We start from the raw sequence: 16,018 nt of genomic DNA on the forward strand, positions 1-16,018 counted from the left end.
TGCACCGAGTAAAGCGCGCTCGCTCCCGACGTGCACTTTCTTATCCACCCCCACAACTGCGCCCATCACTTCACAGTGATTTCTATAGCCTGCCGCTGGAGGGCGCTCGCTGCTTTGTCTTTCTATATACAGCATTGTGTAGCTCAGCGAACAAAGGATTTTTTTAAACCCAATTTAGTGGTTTAGCTGCATGAAGATAACAGTCCAATAATGCAGAGGGCGACTAACCAGTGTAGATCCGTTTGCTCAGGGACATATGGAATCAAATAATGATATTTCAAGAATGTGGACATATGAGTTAGTTATTAGCCAGGGAGTGATGGTTGTCTTCATATTAACTGTCGTTCGCTGTCATTTATTTCATATGCGCTGAAAACGTTTCAATATAGATTATTAGAGGAGAAACAATCAGTCTGGTGATTAGTAACAAACTGTATAGAGAAATAATTAGTGTTATAATTTCGCGAGATTTTGTTTCCCTGACCGAACGGAAATTGCCGACATTTTCCGAGCGCGTTTCGGCCGGTGTGGGTACAGGTGCCCTCTATTGGTCACTGGCCGGTACTGCGGCGGCGTTTGGTGGCTGCGGGAGGAGCTTCTGTTCACTCGTTGTCTGCGGAAGCCGAGGCACCGGGTGGCCCCGGGGACACCAGGTAAATACAGCTTAGTAGGGTACTGTGGGCCGCGGTGAGCCGGTCCCTATCTGTCATCCTCCTGTGGGTGGAGGCCGTTTCGTGGAGCGGGGATTGCTACCACTGACATAATGAGTCTCGGGCCTAGCCGCGTCACCGCCAGCAGGAAGCCCGGTCTCATGCCCTTTGTGAGCCCCGTTTACGCCATGTTCCGATCTCCGTGCCGGGAGGTGTGCGTGGTGCTGGCGGCGAGGTCGGGCGGGAGACCTGGGTATTCCCGAGCAGTGAGGCCCAGACGCCGGCCTGGCTGAGTGTGTGTAGGCCTCCAGCGAGGGCAGGGGATCACTGGACCTGTAACTAGAGGGAGTCGGCCCTGCCTGTGTCCTACTGCATGGACCAGAGGGATGTACCTGGCTATACAAAGCTTCATCGCTCACATCTCCCAGACAACTCTGGGTTTTGGTTAATTAAGACTCATCAGTAGGCAGTTATTTAATATATATAAAGACCCAGTGGAGGGATGTGCTGACACCTGGTATCAGTAGTTACCCTGATAAGGTGACATCGTGTAACCTGGGCACATGGGCAGAGGGAGGGAGGACATGCCCACTCACACTGGCTGCATGTTCTGTTACAAAGAGAAGGCCATGGCCGGCCGCTGATTGCAGTAAAAACCTCTGCAATGTTGGCTCCCCAGGCAGTTGGAGGAGGGGTGAGGAAAGGCATGTGGCTTGGAGGATTTTGCACAATGAGAGCCCACTGGCTTGTGTGGTGGTGGGTTAGTAGACAAGCTATATACAGGTGATGTGTCAGAGCACTCTTATTTTGTTCTCTGTTACATGTGCTGGTAAATGTCCCCCTGAGCCAATGAAAGCCCTCACTCCCTAATTAGGGGCTGGAATATAGAAATTGGGTGTATTATCTTTAACATTTTTGCCACCTTCATTCTGTGTGACATTCATGCCTGATTGCATGACAGTCATGTAAGATGTGTGGGTGTTGCACAGGAAGCATGGTCTTTGTTGTGCTGGGAAGGGATTAGACAATGACTTGGATATTTTAATTGTATTTCATGATCTGCTATCTATTCTCAATACTGCCAACTTGAGATCTAAAGTAGCTTACATGCCGTTGCACTGTTGTTAATATCCAGAATTAACCTGGGTCATGTCCTCAGGCCCCTTTAGTGCCACCCTGCCCCATGTTCACTTTTAAATTGATATGCAATTCTTTATTAAATACTGTGTTCTAGTTAAAACTGATTGTTTTTAATGCATACATTACTTCCAAAGCAACAAATAGTCACAGAGAATGTGTCGGTTTATACAGTGTAGGTAGCAATAAGGTGTTAAGATAAACATTGTTTAGGAGCAGGGCTTGCTTTCACCTTATTTTGCAACAAATGACTGTTTAATGTAGAGTTTTCTACCCTTCTTTAATTGAGTATACTGTGCATGCTTTCTCTCCTATCAGTAATATGGTCCTATTAGTGTAGTAATGGTCAGGTTTATACACTTCAAAGGTCACATATGCGGCCCATTAACCTTAGTCTCAATAATAAGCTTAAACTTAAAACATTTAATCTAGAAGAGAGTCAAGTATGTAATAGTATCTCAGCAGGCATTTTAATTAAAAAAAACCAAAAAAAAAACAATGTTGCAAGCTGTAACAAACAAATGTAACACCACACATAACCCGCCACTTACCTTTCACTGGGAGTATCAAGTACCCTCACACTATTAATGACTAATAACACCCTGCCAAATAACGTCTTGCCTCACTTTAATGAAATAAGCAGGAATCATGCAGCTTTACACCTGCAGAAGAGAGACCACACAGTGCAGACTGCATGTTCCTTTTCCTCTGAGTTCAGTTATGTTGCTGGTACTTCATGACTTCTCTGCTTTATGTGGAAGATGTCACGTGGCGCAGAAATTGTCTGCTCCAGGCGAAAAAAGATAAAGTTCAGTCTTATTCTCTGCTTTCTGACCTTCCGAGCTTCATCCACTCAGTAAGAGCTGGGTACGGGTACGAAACTTGGCAAGGAGCAAGAGCTGAAGCCAATTGGGCACAAAGCAGAGAAAAGAATTGATGGAGCATAAATCAAGAAGGAGCTGGGGGCCTCATGTTTCCCATTACTGACTAATTGTAAAGATTTACATAAGTTGTTTATTTTTTCACCTGTTAATCTCAGAGGAGATCTAGAAAACATGCACGGTTTAGGCTTCATGTTTACTCTGTTAGATGGGCTCTCAGTCATTTTTAATTTTTATGTAATGTGTGTCATCTGGTGGCTTGAAAAAATAAGCTCTAGCAAATGTCCCAGGTGAATGTCTGTAACTACCTTCAGCTGCCCTAGCACCAACATGCTTTGGTTACTATTCAACCTGATACATTATGGCAGTTCAATTCCAAAATACCGTGTCTCAGTGCTTACGGATGTTCCAGACATCGTCTCTCACGTTGGTGTCTCATTGTTGCTGGGCAACATAGTAGCGGTCTCAAGCCAGCAGGAAGACTCCGGCATAGCAACTATGTCGGCGGGTCTCTCAACAGGCAGCTGAAAATGGCTGCTTCCCAGGGACAGAAAGTAGAACATTTTCTTGTACACCCTTCCAAACATTTTAAATTAAAACAATTGGATGTATAACACATATAAGAAACACTTTTTTTTTGTACTTTGTTATATAGTTCCAATCATGTAACACGGCGCTGATACAGAAGATATGTAGCCATTCACATCAGTCACACATACTTTGTCAGAAGCAATTAATCTACCAGTATTATCATCATCAGCTATTTATATAGCGCCACTAATTCCACAGCGCTGTACAGAGAACTCACTCACATCAGTCCCTGCCCCATTGGAGCTTACAGTCTAAATTCCCTAACACACACTAGTATGTTTTTGGAGTGTAGGAGGAAATCCACGAAAACACGGGAAGATCATACAAACTCCACACAGATAAGGCCATGGTCGGGAATAGAACTCATGAATATTTGTGAAAGTGATTATTTCAGTTGGTTCCTTTACTAGAAAAATTATAAATAACTTGCATATGAACAGCATAAGCATATTGTTTGCTTTGTAAGAAAAAATAAGATTTCTTACAGTAACAGACAATAGCCTGCCCTACAAGTATGAAAGATATAAAAATGCTGACAGTGTGTATAGATATTGGGCAGCGCAAAGCAGAAATGCATTTATTAGAAAAGAAGCAACATACCTATTATTTCAGTGACACCAAGGTATAGGGTACAATAAATTGAATAACAGGCAGCTTTAAAAATGTATTTATTACAGACACTTTAAAAACATATGGGTCTTTAATGTATTAATGTTTTTTTGTTTTTCCTTCTTTTCACAGTGGGCTGTCTGTTTTTTATATATGGTAGAGTGCTTGTTTGGCACTTATAAAAAAACACACTTTTATCATCATCACCTTTAATCATCATCATCATTTATTTATATAGCGCCACTAATTCCGCAGAGCTGTACAGAGAACTCGCTTGCATCAGTCCCTGCCCCATTGGGGCTTTCGTCTAAATTCCCTAACACACACACACACTAGGGTCAATTTGTTAGCAGCCAATTAACCTACCAGTATGTTTTTGGAGTGTGGAAGGAAACCGGAGCACCCGGAGGAAACCCACGCAAACACGGGGAGAACATACAAACTCCTCACAGATAAGGCCATGGTCGGGAATTGAACTCATGATCCCAGTGCTGTAAGGCAGAAGTGCTAAACACTTGGCCACCGTGCATACAAAGCATATTTAAACAATCTAATTTGTCAGTTTCCAAGAAATGCTATTCTGTTAAATATTTTCTGTTATGTTCCTTTTAAAGCACTATTCACCTTGAATAATTATCTAAATGCATTGTTGGTAGCGGTACATTAATAGTACAATATGTTAATTAAAGATTGGCTACCTGTTTGTAGCTCTCTTTTGGAATCTTCACCAATTCCTTATTGCTTACATGACATTTCTTCTGAAGTCTGAGGTTTTTTTGTCTATCATTATGTTTCATGATCTACTGATGTACAACATTAATGCTAAAGAATTGTTGGTAGTATAGTTTTTTTCAATGAATGGTTCCTGCAGGTGCATAGAGTGTTGCTTTGCACATACAAAAAAGGGTTATTGTTTATAAAAACCTAAAAGAAAACCCTTCACCCCTTCCACCATTTAGCAAGTAGTTTGGCCATGTTGCTCATTGATAACACTTTACATTAGTGAGACGCTGCCCCTCTTAAAACTGTACTTGCCAGGTGCATCTACTCATACTATTAGGAAGGTTGTGTATGGATGGCTGTGCCCGATTGCAGTGATCATTGTTACAATACTTTTTCATTTTGGAGCAAGTTAACTGTTGTGTTTAGTGGACCTTACAACAGAGGAAGTTAGCGGTGCATAGGAAAGTCCCATTTCCAATAGGCTGAAACATTTGCATATGTATTTGTGAGCACTATTAGTAGGAACTTGTGGTTAAGTTTTGGGAATTAGAATACGTTTATGAAAGTTTTATATTTAGAGTTTGTAATTTTTGGTTAAACCTTTGTACCATACTTTCAAACAGTCCTTCAACATTTGGGGGCAAATTCAATTCCCTGCAGTGGTCTTTAGAACAATGTGAGGCGCGCTTCATTACCGTCAGTAATTTATAACATAAATTCCATTATCCAGAAGTGTTATGTAATTTGTAATTTTAACATAAATTTTTGCTCACAGAGCTGCGAGCAAAAATCAGTGTTAAAATTACTGTACGAACAGTATTAATGCGTGCGCACCCTGCGTTCTAAAGAACAATGCAGGGAATTGAATCTGTCCGTAACAGTTCAGTGACCAGCCCCCTGGAACAAGCTTTGAAATACAGAAATCTCAGATGTGCAAGAATATTTATGATGCACTCACACTGCATACACAGCAGTGTTGCAGTCTTAAGACAGGAAAAAATTGTTTTAGTAACATAGGAGGGTATTTTTTGTGTGGTTTATTTGTGTTTGATGGCTGCTAATGTTATGCATGGACAGTTTACAGGGGCTTTTTAGAATATATGTTCCCAGCACCAAATTAACAGAAAATATATCCCAGCATCACTCAGTTGACAGCAGTGAAGTAAACAGTCTTCTGCACAGAATATCTATATTAAAAGGGTACTCATCAGTGGAAAAAACCTCTTATGTATGCATACAACTGTCAAGGCACAAGTTCCATGAATAAAATGATCAAGAAAAATATTTTAAAACATAAGTCATAACTTATTTAGTTATAATGTTGAGAAGTTGGGGTGAATAGGTTTGTTTGTAAGTTGTCTATTGGCAAACTGTTAAGTGGATCACGCATTATGCAATATAACGGCTACATTCTGGAAACTAGTCCTATATCACAGAATTTGTGTGGCCCAAAAATACGTGTCCATTGGCTCCTTTTTGGAAAAAAGTCGGTAGGCGACCCCAGATTATTTGCACAATTTTCCAATTGCAATAATAGCCCCAAGTCATGCCAGAAGTGGGCCAAACAGGCAACATACTAGAAATCACATAGACAGTAAAGGTTCAGTTCAGCTTGCCTGAGTGAGCTCTCCTCTCTTTGCTGCCACATGTAGTTAGTGTTGAGCAGAGCCGTAACTTAAAAGTTTAGCTCCTGGGGTGAGGAAGAAAAATCCCCCCCTACCCCTCCAGCCCTCAATTTTATCGAAGTGAGTCTAAATTATTCATAAACTGTGTCCTCCTTCAGCGTTGCTCCCTGGGTGTTTGCCCTTATTGCACAGCCCTAGTTACTACCCTGGTGTTGAACCCCTCCCCCCCCACTGAAGGTCTACATGGCTAAATAGCTGGAGTTTTACAAAAGTGGATAACCCTTTCACACTGTTAGTGCACAGATGGCATATGGTTAAACTTTGGGTTGAACTGAGCTATACGTGCAAATATATCATGTGCACTGTATGTGTGTGTGTGTGTATGTGTATATATATATATATATATATATATATATATATATATATATATATATATATATATATATATATATATATATAACGCTCAGTTAAAAAAGTCAGCTAATTCAGCAATTGACCTATCGAAAAATACAAAGTTGAAACCCACATACGTTTTCTTTAAACAGCAAGTGTTGTACCTTATCAACATTGCTATGATTTTTTAAGATGTCCTCTATAACTCTGTTTTCTCTTTGCAAAATTTCGTTTTGGGGGGATACTTACATAGCTTCCCAGCACTCAATGAGAGGATCACCTGATCTCTGACTCAGGGCTCTTCCACTGTGTACATGATGGAGGGAAGAGTGGTCATTCTGAACGAGCATTCCAAGCCCTTTCTACCCATTATGTCATGAGTCTGTGGTTACCTTAGTAGTTGCATGACTCTTAGCAAACTGTAAATCATTAATAGCTTGAAGAAAAAAAGATAAAGAAATAAACAATAAACAAATGTGGCTTGTGCTAAAACATTTGCAGCTTTACTTCTAGATGATAATTTTGACATTGAATTGCTATTTAGAAATTTGCCACTAGATGGTGCACTTATTCCCTATTGTATATGTAATACTGCAAACTACAAGCATTATTCTATAAACTTTTGCTTCATATTCTATTGCAGGTGTTTTTGTTCTGTTTTTTAACTAGATTGTCTCTCATTTGTAAGGCAACCCATAGGTTAAGAATCCTAGAATCTTATTCTATAGTTCTGCCTTTTCAAAAGCAGTTTTTAATTTTGGTACTTTTTGGAACAATCCTTTTAGTACATCTACTAAAACATGGCTAAGATTTGTTGTTAGTGGAAGAATTTTATTTATTTTATCTTCAACCTTTTCTCAATAATGTTTCCAAATTTCCATTCTAGAGATGCAATGTTTTTGAACTCACATATTGCAGCCATGTACACAAGCATGCAACCAATTCTGTACCCCTGGCGGTCTACTCATATGGCCAGAAACTGTTTTGTTTGACATTTATAAGTTGTCATCTTTGTTTAGTTAGCTGAATTGATGTAATAATTTTCAGTTGATGTAAGTGGTATCTAGTATGCTTCACATTTATACTTCTCCGTTTACACAATACATTGTTTTATTATCAGCTAACTGTTTAATAAACCTGCTTAAGCATTTTAAGTGTTTTCTTATTGTTATTATCATTTATGTATAAAGTGGTGACATTTTACACTGCAGTGTACATTGATGGGATCCTGATACAAACTTTCTCTTGTTCTGGAGAAGGCGTTTGCGCTGTATTGGTACTCTTATGGTTGTCTGCCAGCTCTGAGTAGCTGTGTGCTCTCTATGTTTGGTATGATGCACAATGCTGGACACAGAGCCAGAACGCTATGTTCTTAGAGGTTGGGGTGGCAGCAGCTTCCACCAAGTAGGCCGCAGAGATAACTAAAGGAAGAACAGAGATGGCAACAGCAATGACCATTGAACTCTCTGGGTCCAGTTGCTGAACAGAGATAATATTCCCTGTCCTTGGTGTGATTGTTTTAATTCCTGAGTCATCATACGTTCCACTTATGATTGCTTTCTCCTGATCCAGGATTTACTGGTCTTTTTATTTAGTAAAGTTTAGCAGTTCTGGATAATGGAATTTATGGATTATAATGGTGCCTCAGGCCGCAAAGGGCAGTCCTGCAAGTTGTCCCCTTCACAAGGACATATGCTAAGAGTTGCATATAGTAAGACAGAGGCAGCTGCTATTAATTTAAACATTATTTGAGGAAATACATCTATGAGGGTAAAGCAAAACATACCAAACTTTGTATAAAGCAAAAGTGTACATACCATATATATGGTAATGCAGGCTTTTAATTGACTTGTAACCCGCTATATAACTGAGGCAGTGATCAGTACTCAGGAAGCTCTGGTTACTTGTGATAGGCTGTGTTCTTAGAACTATTGATTCAACCCACAAACTGACTGCCTTCATTGGTTGGAAGTGAAAGATGCTCTTTGGGTTCTGCCAGGGTAGGGAATACATCTATGTGTTATGAATGTGACAAACTGCCTTTTCATATTGTCAAGATTTGGGCTTACCGACTCTTGAAGCAATGCGACTTAATGAAATACATGCTTATTTTTTTTTTTTGCACATGTTCTTTACTGTAAGCATTGTAGGTTGGTAAGTGTTATTCCTGTACATTATTATTACACTTACTTGGGCTGTTTTATTTGACAAGCTCTTCAGCCATATGCTGAGATAAGTAAACACTAATTGTTTGTGTGTACTAACATATTTTTTGTTTACTTGCAGACATGGAGGCGAAAAAATTGATCACTGCGACAGATACCCAGTACTCTGGCAGCTTGCTTCAGTCTTTAAATGATCAGCGAATGCAAGGGTTGTACTGTGATGTCACAGTCATCGTTGAAGACCGCAAATTCAAAGCTCACAAAAATATTCTTTCTGCCTGCAGCACTTATTTCCACCAACTGTTCACTGTTGCTGGGCAAGTAGTGGAACTGAATTTTATCAGAGCGGATATCTTTGCGGAAATCCTTAACTATATTTACAGCGCCAAAATTGTCCGTGTGAAATGTGACATGCTGGAAGAGTTGATTAAGTCTGGGAAATTACTAGGGGTCCCTTTTATAGCTGAACTTGGGATACCTCTGTCACAAGTGAAAAGTATTTCTAGTGGAGTTAAGGACAACAGTCCCGATGCCCAGCCCAATACTGATCAAAAAGCACGAGAACCAACAAAAAACACATCAAGCCCATCATCAAGTAAAGCTGTGGGGGACTCTGGAATGCCAGTAATCACAGAAGCCTTTTCCTTATCATTCAATAAAGAATCCAAGACTGATACTGATTCAAAGGCTGATGAGTCAGATGATGATGTGATCTTTTGTTCAGAGACCGTGCAGGCCAAACAAACTACGCCAGAAAAAAAGGATTCTGTACAGCCCCCAGCTCTTTCTGCCAATGACCAAGTACCCGACACAAAGAAAGTTACACCATCTAGTCAATCACAACAGTTTGTCCAAAACACTAAACCCCAGACGCAACCCCCTTTAAGAAACGTAGCTTCTGCTCCAAAAATCACAGCACCTGTTTCACCCAATAATGTAAATTCAAGTCTGCCCACTCAAAATGCACCTACAAATGGCTCTTCTACTCCACAAGTCTCAGTCACCGCCATTGTTCCAGTACAGCATTCCCAAAACGCCTCGTCTTCTGGTGCAACCATACCAGTCCAAAAGAATGTGCCCCCTACCGTTAATCAAAACTTACCGAAACTACAACCGATTGGTATTGTTCAGCCCAAAACAGAACTGATATTGGATGCAGACTGCATTTCAACTCCTGCGTCTTCAGTAGTATCTTTGGGGCAGCATACAATCACACACAAAAATGTTTCGTTTGACGGAGTGCAAAAAAAGCAAGTGGTTACCTTTAGCCACGGATCTTCTTCAAAGCCAGGTGAATTCAAGATTAAGATTGCGGATGTCAACTCTGGAACTAGCAAGGACTCCCATTTGTCTTCTGAGCCTCGACGCATAATGGATGGTAAAAAAATCATTACATTAGACACAGCATCTGAAATAGAAGGGCTGTCAACAGGCTGCAAAGTTTATGCCAATATTGGTGAGGATACATATGACATTGTAATCCCCATCAAGGAAGAGGAAGAAGAAGAAGGATTGTCCAAGCTGGATGAAGACGGTTTCCCAAACCGTAAACGTATGAAATTGAAACATGATGATCACTATGAGCTGATTGTGGATGGAAGAGTCTATTATATTTGCATTGTATGCAAACGATCATATGTTTGTCTAACCAGTTTACGAAGACATTTTAATGTTCACTCCTGGGAGAAAAAATACCCTTGTCGTTACTGTGAGAGAGTTTTTCCCCTTGCAGAATACCGTACAAAGCACGAAATACATCATACAGGTGAAAGAAGATACCAGTGCTTGACTTGTGGTGGTTCTTTTATTAACTACCAGGTCATGGCTTCACACATTAGATCAGTTCATAGTATGGACCCTGCTGGAGATTCAAAGCTTTACCGTTTGAATCCTTGCAAGACATTACAGATTAGGCAGTATGCATACATAACTGATAATACCAATAATGTCCCTGTTATCAACGATGGTGGAATTGTCTATGACATTGACCCAGATAAACCACAACCAGCATCTGCAGAGAACAACTCTAACGATGGGCCAAAGCCTGTAAACTGGGACGATATCTTCCTTCAGCAGTCCAGTCAGAACATGTTTAAACCCACTACGTCTGAAGGCAGTACTGAATTTGAATTTGTTATACCAGAATCCTATTAAATCATTTGACAGTTTAAATTCAATAAAAATAGGAACATACTGAACATGACTTTCAGGTGAACATCTGTCACATTTTCTTTAATATACAGTTATAATAGCCTGTAACAAGGCAAGATTGTAACTTACAACCAGTATGTGAGGGCATCTTTACAGCATTTACTTGAACATCCAGTGGAACAGGAAGCCTGCTAATTGTTCAGTTTTGTTGATCTTTACTGTACTAGGAAAACTTTGCTAGGGTAATAATGCACACAATTCCAATGTGACAGTGAGGGTGTGAGTATGCACAGATTAGAGACACTTACCAATACTGTAGGTATGTTTGCACTTTAAAATGAATCCAGTTTCAATTTGGCCTTCTTTTGGGAATGGTGTAGACAGGTAAGTTTATTCAATGGTGTCATTTACAAACCAAAGGTGGAGATAGTTTGCTGAGAGTTAAGGGTCCACAGTCTAAGCTCTTCACTCCCTTCTTGTGTGGCAGATCTGAAGGAGGCAGTTGTAGCTTTATGGAAGATGTATGCTCTATTTACCATCATACTTAACAGTGCATCAATATTCTAGTCGCACTATATAATTGACTCTATGAATATATAGTTTGCTGTTTGATCAGTAAAGGGTTTTTTTCTTGCATACCACACAATAAAAGGAGAAACATGATGAAAATCTATCATTGTGTAAAATTAAATATAATTGAACATTTATTTTTTTAGTCTTGTTTACTTTTTCACAATGCCCCTTCTCCTATATGTTGGATCTTTATAAACTGCTGTGGTCACTGTTTATGTTGTTGTCTATAAATGTTTAGTCAGTGGCTAAATGCTCCTTATTGATGACTGATAAGGGACATCCTTTCAATGTTATATAATGTCGTTTTTTGTTTTTTTTTCATTGTAAACATGACCAGTTTAATTTTACACAACAAGTGTTATCTTAAGTATGTTCTCCTTTTAACATGATCTTCTGACATTATACATATATTTTGAAAAGTTACTTGATCCTTTAAAAGCTTTGCATTCATCTAAATAGTATGCTGTTTACTGATACAAAGGACTTTCAAAGAGTAAAATGCAAGTTGCTATACATTAAAGAGTTGCTATTAATACGTACAAATATATATATATATATATATGCAAAAGTTTCAGGATCTCATTTTAAGTAAAATTGTGTAGTGAAGCAGTTTTCTACATATGCCATATTTCTCACTTGGAAGCCTATTTAAAAAAAAAAATACAGTAAAGTACTTGGGAGATTGGCAGCAAATACATTTCATAGGAACTTTTACAGATATATCTTTTTTGTCATTGTTTTACAAGATGCCTTCCCATATTGAATCAACTCCTATTTCAGATTAAGTGATTCTTAATTGTTAATATTTTTTTCCACTGGAGTTCAAAACATTAAATTGTTTTTGTGATTTTTTTTTATTTTTTATTTTTTTTTAATCTTTTATTTTCCCACCCTATTTAATATGTAGGCTTGTGGATCCTAGTATTTTTACATGGAGTTCCTGTTATCACTAGTCTAGATACAAGTATGTAATTCATCTTTCACTGACTATTCACTGGTAGACGTGGGGTTTCCCAATCTTGCAGAATGTTTAAGTAGTCCAGCATTCCTATTACATGCTTGATGTAAATGATCTGAACGATTAAAAAAATGTTCATAGAATACTGGGGTTGTTGTAGTTAGCATAGTAAGGTAGGAAGGGATTTTTAAAAAAGACTTCTTGGTAAAAATAGAAAGATTTGTTACAAGGCTATACATGTTTTGTTTTGTGGTAATGCCATTGTGGGCACTTACCATTGTACAAAGATTAGGCACATGTATCCGTATAAATAACTATAAGCTAAAATAAAGGATAATGGCTGCCTTCAGAGGAATAGAGAATTCACCTAAATAACATGTCATGGGGAAGGGAAACAAACGGTAGGGCTAAATACAGGGTTTGGGTTTTAACACTGTAACAACTTGGGAGAATTGTCAGAAAACTCCAAACAGGAAATACATTAAAGCATTTTGGTTCTAACACTCCCGGGTTTTATTAAAATATATTCCTATACTGGGAGATGTAAATGGACTGAGTTTCTTGACCTCCTTGAGCTTTGGAATTGTACACATCTAATACACTGTATTCATACATGAGCAAACCTTGTATGACACCGTAGAAGTAGCTGTATGTGTGTAGTTATTGGAGACATGCTGATGTCTTTTATGAAAAAAAACAGCAAGTGTTTATCTTCCTTGAGACTTTTTAACATTTTGCTTTAACAAGGACTATGATTACTACAGAAGGAGAAGTTTGCTTTTACTTTTCAATTTCATGGGTGTCCATTTGTAATGATACAAAAACATAGCTGGGTTGTTGCTAAGCCAGGTATGACTTCAGAAAAGTACTAAGGTGCTCTCACGTTTGTCAGTAGTATAATGGGATTTACTGACTTGCAATGTGTTAAGCTAAATGAATTTACAAATATGGAGATAGGAAACATGGTAAAACGTCTTCCCCTTTTGAAACTGGTAGATAAAATACAAACACTTATGTAAAATATATTGGTGGGCCAGGGTAGTAGTAGGTATTGAAACACAGGTAGAACATTGATGTAGCCTTCCCTGCTTCTGCAACAAATATATGCCTCCACAAGGCAAATGGACTAGAAGTGCTTGGTAGGATACCATGAGATACAAGGATCTCTTAACTCATAGACTCCTGCAGGCACATAACAGCATGGTGGTAAATTATGCAACCCATTCTTGCAATATTTATTTGGCCCGTTGTACTTATTGAATGTTAATATTTAAAACTTAAATATATTGATGCTAAATTGTGAGTAAATAAATGCAGCTACAAGTCCATTAACCATTGCAAATTTTTTTTTTTTTAAATTTTTTTTTTTTTTTTTTTTTTCTTACTAGAGGGCTGTCTAACACATTGAGATTAAATTTGAATTTCAGGAGACGATGTTTTCTTTCCTAGTCCTTGCAATAAGGCTTTTGAGCATAGCATTCCAATCTGACTTTTATGTAAAAAAATAAAATGGTGTCCACATGCCTGGTTGCTCATTATAGTGTCACTAGCTGTCATGGAATGCAAATAACCGCTGTATGTGTGTCATTAAGACATTGGGTTGTACATCTTTTATTCTCTAATAACAATATTCTGAAAATGGTTCACTTGTACCAATAATGTTGTGTGTATATATTATACTTGTACAGCTTTTCCTTAACTTTTTTTTTAAGTCGTGTGCTACTTTACACTAACCAATACTTGAGCCTTTAGACTTTAGAGCTTTCTATGGCAAACAAATAAACATTTTTTCAATCTGGATTGTGTAACATTATTTATTTATGAAGCACTGTGAACAAAATATATGACAAAAGAGAGAAAAGATTTTTAGCATTGCAAACATGTTTACAGAGTTGAAAGGAGGTATCAGATAGGTGGCTCCAGGTAGGTTGTTACAAAAATGGGGAGACCAGTAGGCGAAAGCAGTCTGTATTCCCTATTTAGGAAAGTCTTCCTGAGGAAGATCTTTGGTAGAAGTTACTGTTAGCTCCTAGGTTAAGAAATCTGTTTCGGTAATTGGCTAACTTGTCAAGAAAGTATTTGGAAGACGAACTGGGAACATGACCTTTATATCTAGACAGAAACACCCATATTAGATCGGATAGCATATCACAATAGTGTGATTTGTAGTTGCACAGCAAAACAACAGTTGCAAAGTCTATATCAATCTTGCCAAGGTGAGTTTGTGGGACTGAACCATAAACTCCATCCTTCAAAGTCCATAATTGTTTATTTTAAGCTATCTAATATTCCACTTCAGAAATCAAATTGCAGTACATTTATAAGGTCAGAGAAGTCTGAGCTGTGGGTATACAAGACTGTATCATCCACATACATATGGATGGAAGCTAATTTATAGTAGGTTATTTCTAATTATGGAAACGAGTAATGGCCCTGGAACAGCCTTGAAGGTCTGGTGAAATTGATTCTAAACGAGAAACCGTTAAGTTTGTGTAAGGAACTTTAGGGTTTTATTTTACATACACAATATACTATATCAAGTCTGGCCAACCAGTGGCTCTCCAGGTTTAGTGACTCTGCCTGTCCCAGCATGGTCCTTAGAGGTATTGGCTGTTTACTGGTAAAGCATGCTAGGACTTGTAGTGTCACAGCACCTAGAGAGCCTCAGGTTGGCCAGGCCTACCCTATATCTTCCCAATGATTACAGGATGGGGGGGTGGTTGCAGAAGTGGTGTGATCACATGAAGTACATCCATTTGATGTAAAACTAAAAATGTAAGCACAAACGTTTTCCATATATGTATATACAAATGGAAGTGTTCAGCCTTGTAGCACTTTTCCAACTGTTGTCCAGTTACCCCTTTGTTGTCCGTCACACAGTGCAATGCTTTTGCAGATCATGCTTCCTTATAAACAGAAATGAAGAAAGAAGAAAAAAAACAGCATTATGTATATTTTTTTTTCTATCTTGACATTCCCTAAACTAATCAAAATGATTGATTTTGTTACAGTTGACTTGTTTTACATACTGTATATTACAGTATGGGGAATAACTATAGTACCAGTGATCCTTTTTTATGTAGGTGTATATTGCTTTCAGTAGATTAAGTAGTTCATTATGAAAATACCGTTAGAATTAAGGACTGCATACATGACTAACCTACATGATTATTGCAAGACACAGCTAAAAGCTACCCTTGCATGTATTATTTTTATCACTTTTTTTTTTTTATGCAAATCACAATGTATTCATTTTAAGCTGCCCTTTCTGTTGTTTTTCAGGGTTGCCAAACTGACCCACATATAATAAAAGTAAGCTTATTCATTCCTAAAACATTGCAATGGCTATATGTAACTCTGTTCACTTATGTTACTTGATTTACTTTTACAATTTTTTAGTTTGTTGTGCAACATCTTTCTCTCATGAGTGTACTAGTGTCATGCTCCTCCCATGATCTGAGATGCACACAATTGTTGTGATGCTTTGAGAAAAATGGTGGCTTCACTGATCCGTGTGTCCGATTGGAGACTTTCTCAAGGGGAATGTTAAGAGTGTATGGGT

At 38.4% G+C, this 16,018-nt stretch overlaps 1 protein-coding gene across 1 annotated transcript; it reads left to right on the top strand.

The window, feature by feature from the left end:
- The first annotated feature begins 520 nt into the window (after nucleotides 1–520).
- ZBTB33 (zinc finger and BTB domain containing 33) lies at nucleotides 521–14,256 on the top strand. The gene is made up of 2 exons (XM_075184378.1): nucleotides 521–653; nucleotides 8,896–14,256. The coding sequence occupies exon 2, from the start codon at nucleotides 8,898–8,900 to the stop codon at nucleotides 10,926–10,928; it is 2,031 nt and encodes a 676-aa protein (XP_075040479.1). The 5' UTR covers nucleotides 521–653; nucleotides 8,896–8,897; the 3' UTR covers nucleotides 10,929–14,256.
- The last annotated feature ends 1,762 nt before the right edge of the window (nucleotides 14,257–16,018 follow it).

The sequence above is a fragment of the Mixophyes fleayi genome, chromosome 9, assembly GCF_038048845.1.
Source record: "Mixophyes fleayi isolate aMixFle1 chromosome 9, aMixFle1.hap1, whole genome shotgun sequence".
NCBI classification, from domain to species: domain Eukaryota; kingdom Metazoa; phylum Chordata; class Amphibia; order Anura; family Limnodynastidae; genus Mixophyes; species Mixophyes fleayi.